The sequence below is a fragment of the Trichechus manatus genome, unplaced genomic scaffold, assembly GCF_000243295.1.
Source record: "Trichechus manatus latirostris isolate Lorelei unplaced genomic scaffold, TriManLat1.0 scaffold00018, whole genome shotgun sequence".
Taxonomy (NCBI): Eukaryota; Metazoa; Chordata; class Mammalia; order Sirenia; family Trichechidae; genus Trichechus; species Trichechus manatus.
In genome coordinates this window covers 5,626,327-5,632,575 of record NW_004443954.1, presented here as the reverse complement: position 1 = coordinate 5,632,575, position 6,249 = coordinate 5,626,327, and the positions used below count along the sequence as shown (strand labels likewise).

At 44.3% G+C, this 6,249-nt stretch overlaps 1 protein-coding gene across 1 annotated transcript in view; it reads right to left on the bottom strand.

The window, feature by feature from the left end:
• Positions 1 to 5,800: 5,800 nt before the first annotated feature.
• MSC (musculin) overlaps positions 5,801 to 6,249 on the bottom strand; it is a 1,683-nt gene continuing 1,234 nt past the window's right edge. The window contains exon 2 of the mRNA XM_004372533.3: positions 5,801 to 5,941. Coding sequence (XP_004372590.2) covers positions 5,855 to 5,941 — 87 coding nt within the window. The 3' untranslated portion in view covers positions 5,801 to 5,854. The remainder of the gene's footprint in view (positions 5,942 to 6,249) is intronic.

Sequence of the window (6,249 nt, the reverse complement as noted above, 5' to 3'; positions counted from 1 at the left end):
GATTTTTAATGAAAAAATAACTATATTTTCCAAACAAAAAATTTTAAGGAATGGCATAGTTTTATATTTTTGCAAATCTCTTTAATATCTGCCTTAATAGAAGACAGCTGAATTTTCGTATCTGAATTTGCATCAATCTGTTGTAATACGTTACTTTGGTTGAAATCATGAAGACAATCCAGCATCATATAGATACATAGTTTAGAAAGAGAGGAGAATTTTGATAGCCTTTTCAGATAATTGTGGATATTCTATGATACTACACCGAAACTCCACAAGTGTAGTTTCTTAAAGGTTGCTGTAATTTGGAATCTGAAATCACACCAAAAACTTTGTGTACTCGGTTACATCAAAATCCATTGGTCTATCTTGCGCTTTGAAATAAATTTGTTTTTATCCCATGCACAATTTTTTATTCTGAGTGTTATGGTCTTTATGTTTTAAGAGGAAACCAAATAAAATTGTCTCTTTTGTGGCAAAAAAGAGAAGTCAATATCGTAAAATTAGATGTGACATAAAACAGCAAGGTGATACAAGTGGAAAAGAGCAATGATGGGACGAATTTCAAGGTGAGGTTTTAGGATGCCTAAACTACTGTAAGAGGAAAGAAAATGAAATCAAGACAGAAAAAATTTAAATTAGCATTTATGGAGCATTTCCCAAGTGTTTAATAGAAATAGCTCATTAATCCATTTGCAAAACAGTTTTATGAGGTAGGATTTATTACTCCTGTCTCACCAAGGAGGCCGAGGCTCACAGAGAAGTAAGGTGTCCGTGGATCACAGCTACTAAATGGCATGATTAAACTAGAACCCAGCTACATCCGATTTGGCAGCTCACAATCTTTTTTTAAAAATGGATTAAAAAAAATTACAAAACTAATACATAAACTTATTAAGCAAACTAAGAAAAGTAACAGGTAAAAGTCCTCTTACTCCTTGCACCCCACTTCCCTCCCATTCCACTGTTAATAATAAATAATATTTGATACATATACTATACTTTTACCAAAATGAAAGCCCCTGCTCTTAATCACTCCATAATCCTCTTTACTCCAAGCAATGAAGGATTCTAAATGGTGAGAGCAGAGCTGACAAGGGAGAAGGCTGAGATAATTTGTGATAACTGGTAACATAGCATTAATCATGTTTCCAACTGGATGGATTTCTGGCTCTGGCTACTTTCTGGAATTTTGCAGAGTCATTGTTGTAAAGGCTTCCTCTGCTATCAATTTTTTACTGTTGTGGCCAAAAGAAGAAGAATACAAAAGGCATAACAAAATAGAAAAGAGATTAATGGTGAGTGACGGGTGCAAAGATGTAACGTCCTGGCCACCCTCAGGTGGCTGTTCAGAGGTTTCCACTGAAAGGAGGCTCAGTAAGCACTCAGTTACTGAGGGAGCCCGTTCCCATCCCACTACTGCCAAGTGGATTTTCCCGGCAGTTAGATATATGGCACTGAGAAGTCAGTTATGAATATGCCTGTTTTTGCCCTTCCAAACAGACTGAAATGATATGGGAACAATTACTGAGTTACTGTTTTAATTTTTTTCAAAAACATTAAGCAAACTATCTATTACCTATTAAAATAAAAGTATTCCGTTTGTTCTTTTTATGGGAAAAATGTCTGTTTTAATTTATTAACTTACGAATCATTTTTTACCAAAAAAAAAAAAAAATCTGTCAGTGAAAATGTCCTTTTTAAATGGCGAGGGTCATTGTCACTGTGTGTGGAAGGAGCCACCAGATGAAAGTTGAGCTGTACCTTGCAGCCAAGTGCAAAAGAATATGCACAGAATCAACTGAGCATCCTTAACTACGAACCGCCTAGGTGTTTCAGAATTACAATGCGGAGAGTACTTCATTTGCTGTATTCATATCAGGAAGGGTCTGTGAAAGGGGATTTTTGTTCTCTTTGATTGAGTCAGTGTCACTAATAATAATAGTTTAGTTGCTCAAAAAGCCCCTTGAAGAGAGTTTTTCAATTTGCTTATTTTGTTTGTTTATCCAGTGCTTTTTACATTAAATATCTTACGAGAAATTCACTTCTTTAAACAAGAAGTGATTTTTGTTTCCCTCATCTTTTCTCTCACACCAGAGTAATCAGTTGAAGAAACCCTAAGGGTGTACTTACTTCTCGTTTTCTCTTAACTTCCCAGCTCTCCGGCCTCAATTCCCATTTCTCCAACCCAAATCCCTGAAGGAAAAAGATGAGAAAAATAATAAGGAATGCCTTAGGACGGCTTTCTACCACTCAGAGCCCACTATAATCATGGTAGATGAAGATAAAACAGGTTTAGGGTGCTTCCGGTGTCGCCCAACAGCAACCTCTTCCTAGAAGCTGAGCTAGCAATCAACATAGATTCTTTAGGGCTGAGAAGCTGACCCCTTTCTTTTTTTTTTTTTTTTTTCTCATAGTTCTTGGCATTTTACAGAAACTATTGGGAAAAAAAAAAAAAAAAAAAAAAATGAGAAAGTTTCTTTTCCTTCTTTATAAATTATTGGGTTAAAAATGGCAACGAAAAAGTACACCACTATGTATACACAGGAGTCAGTGATCACTGACACCTTAACGGGCAAGCGGACAGAGGCAAGAGGTTTTTGAGTTCATCCCTAAAGTTCCTTGAAAGAATATAATTATAGAAACAAATCGTTTAAAATAGCCTTTACTTATGAATATTTGCTCAAATATTTCCTTTTGTTTATTCAAATACTTGTTCTCTGTTTTCACCACACATATAGCTACTCTTTCTCTGTTTTTCAGCTCTTATAGGACATTTCTCTTTTACGGTTGTGATTCAGGCAACTGAAAACCAGACCAAACCTTACAGACTGGATTCCTGAAATGTCCCACCTGCTTCACATGTCCACCTTTTGCTAACGCCTGTTCTCTCACCTCTGGATTTCCTGTAGTAGCCAGCCAGTATTTCGTGTGTCTCTCACAATATATTAACCCCAACCAAACCCGTTGCCGTTGAGTCAGTTTTGACTATAGCAACCCTGTAAGCCAGAGCAGAACTGCCCCGTAGGGTTTCCAAGCAGTGGTTGGTGGATTCCAAATGCCGACCTTTTGGATAGCGGTGAAGCTCTTAACCACTGTGCCACCAGGGCCCCCGCTATATATTTGGAGGGTTGAGTAATAGACTTATCCCAGATCAGCACTATTATTACCCCCATTTTACAGAGGAAGAAACTGAGGCTTAGAGGGGCTAAGTAACTTGCACATGAAGTATAGTTGGTGGCAGGGCTTCCAACTGGGTTTCTTAGACATTCAGGTTGGTCTTAACCAACTACAGCGCAGCCTCCTTTTCTTAAAAAGGCACTAAGTTGCCGGAAGCTTTGGTAATGACCTTTGATCAGATCTGACCTCTAGCAGACACCCAACCCTATCCCCAAAGGCCACAACCCAGAACTTACAGGCAAAGTGTCTTTGAGCAGACTAGAATTTCCTGTTAGAGTTATCTGCCCGGCTCTCTTTTACTGAAAAGCCTCTGTTGCCCTAGAGACTGACCAATGTAAACCCAGAGCCCAGTCAGGTGTCAGGACGCTGAAGACTGGATCCCAGAGGCAGGGTCTCTCCTCAGGGTTATGACAAAAGCCGGACAATATGGGTTCAGAAAGCAATTCTCTGGAGTTTGGGGTTGGTTTGGTTCGAATCAAGATGTTTTGCTCCCCTGCCTCCCTTTTGTGTCCTAACTGAAATCCAGCTGTTTCTTCTCTCTGGGCAAGAAAATTGCTTTCCAGTTTTGTAAAATACGGACAGAACCTCAAATCAGAAAGTTCTTTAGGTAGTTTTATTCTTCATACTTTTCTGAATTTCCTAAATATTCTACAAAAAGACGTGGAAAAAAACTGTCGAGTTGATTCCGACTCATAGTGGCCATACAGAACAGAGTAGAATTGCCCCACAGGGTTTCCAAGGAGAGGCTGGTGGATTCCAACTGCTGACCTTTTGGTTAGCAGCTGAGCTCTTAACTACTGCACCACCCGGGCTCCACCTACAAAGAGAACGTTGCTTTAAAATAGACTGGCATTTTCAAAGTCTTTCTGGGTTTTCCAAGTTACTAACTTTTGCAAAAATCGCGACGAAAATGGAAGAAATAAGATGGAAACGATGTAGGGGACAGTTAAAAACGCTATATAAACATCACCTGAAAAAGGAAAAGCTCTACCGAAGCACAAATTGGTGTCTTTTGTTGTTTTTATTCTGCCAGTTAGACCTGAGGTCCGGGGACTCCGGGAGGTTGGCTTTAGGGGATTCGTGAATTATTCGCAATTCTAAGCATTGGAGGGTGCTTTAGGCCGAAGAAAGCTTTCAGTGTGTGAGAGGTGTGCACCTGTATTAGTTTAAGGAGTGTGTGTCTCTCAACGTGGCCCTGGTCCCAAAGACTCTTGGGGCATGAGTCCCTGGGTTTTGCCTTCCAGGAACCCCTGGCTGGAGAAAAAGAGTCAGGATCAGAGAGATTAATAATTAAAATTGGAAATGCAGTGATCCGGATGTGACCACCGCCAGTCCGCGCGACAATGACCCGAGGCCCTGTCCAGAGCCGAGTCTCACACCTTTAAAGTTAACTTCTTGACCAAAGCTTTTCGGTAAGGGGTAGCAAAGACCACATTCTGACGCCCGCAGGGGCACAAAATTTTCGCAATGCGTTTTATTATTCATAAAAAAATAAATTTATTTACATTTGCCAATTACTGTGGTAGTGCAGCTTCGGAGCAAAGGCGCATTCCCCTGGGGCAGGGTCACGTGGCACCAAGCCGCCCCAGCGGCCCACCCGGCGCGCTCCTTAGCGCCGGCAAGAACTAGGGTCCTCGCAGGTGGGCGCTTGGGGGCGGTATTTGGGGGTGGCGGTTAAAGATTGAAGGGGAAGTGTGTTGAAGCAAATCCGAAGTCTGCGGGGTGAGGGAGAACGGGTGGAGCCAGAGTGGAGGAGTGGAGGGAGGTCCAAGCCTGGGGAGGAGATCAGAGCCTGGTAAGGGCTGGCGAGTGCGGAGGAGTGGCTCGATCCTAGAAGGAGAGGGGGCTAAACAGAAGCCTGGGTAAGAAGAGGCCCGAGCTCGTGGGGAGAGGCCTGGGAGGACTGGGGACCCGACCGCGGCGCTGAGGCCGAGCGCCCAGGAGCGCGCCTCGCCGGGCGCCAGAACTCGGCCCCAGCAAAAGCAAGCTCCGGGGTCTCCGAAAGCCTGTCTCCATCCTGCAGGTGCCAAGCCGGCACTGTCACGCCTGCTAGTATGGAGCTACCCGATAGGATACGACCTGGCCCAGATACGCCACTCTCCTCTCTTTGCAACTTAAAGATATGCCCACTGCGAGTCTCAGGTCAGGGTTTCCGTCTTTAAAGCCGATCGCAATCGCGCTCGGGTCTGACGTGAAAGGCCTGGCCGGCGCAGAGTCGCGCCATCACATACTATGTATCTGGCTCAGCTTGGAACCAACCGCTAAGCCCTTCGGGCTGGGCTCAGACGGCAGTGCGGGGCTTAGTCTACGCAGCTAAAACCCGAGGTTGGGGTCTGGGTCGGCGCTCTCCTGCCTGAAGGAGGCCCTTTACGCAGAGGTGAAGCGTGGTGGCCCAGATCCGCGGCAGCAGCGGCCGTCGTCGCACTGCAAAGACAGCCGGCCCGGGGCTCTGCCTTTCACGCCCCCGAACCCCCGCACACTGAATGCCCGCGCCCGCCACACCTCGTGTTCACAGTCCCAGGGAAAGGGGGGTCAGGGAGAATCCAGTGGAACCGCGTTAATGCGGAGGAATTTCTTCCCATCCTCTGGGGTTCTCGCGCTCTCTCCCTTCTCTCCATGGCCCCCAAACACACGCACTTAACGAAGAATCCCATCCAGGGGGTTCCGGTCCGATCTAAGCGGTTGTTCCACATAGTCTGTTGGCTGCAGAAACTTCTTTGGTGTCAGAGTCGGGTCGCCCTGAGACCACGAACGGCCATGTCTGTAAATTCAAAAAGAGCATCAGATATGAGAGGAGAAACGACCGTCTCAAACCGAAACCGCCCTCCTAAGTAAGCCCTGGGTTATCCCTGACTTTAAATAGCTCAGATTTTAATCAGTCTTCTGGGAACTTGAGTGTTTCTCTCAACTAGAATTTTAATTTTACTGGACGTTGATGAGGCAAACTGTGAGGTGTTCACGCTTCCTCCTGGATTTTGCCCTCAAGGTGGTTCAGTGAAACTTGCTCGAGCTTGAGATTTTGTCGTTTGAATTCCTTTCCCCAACACACACACACACACACACACACAC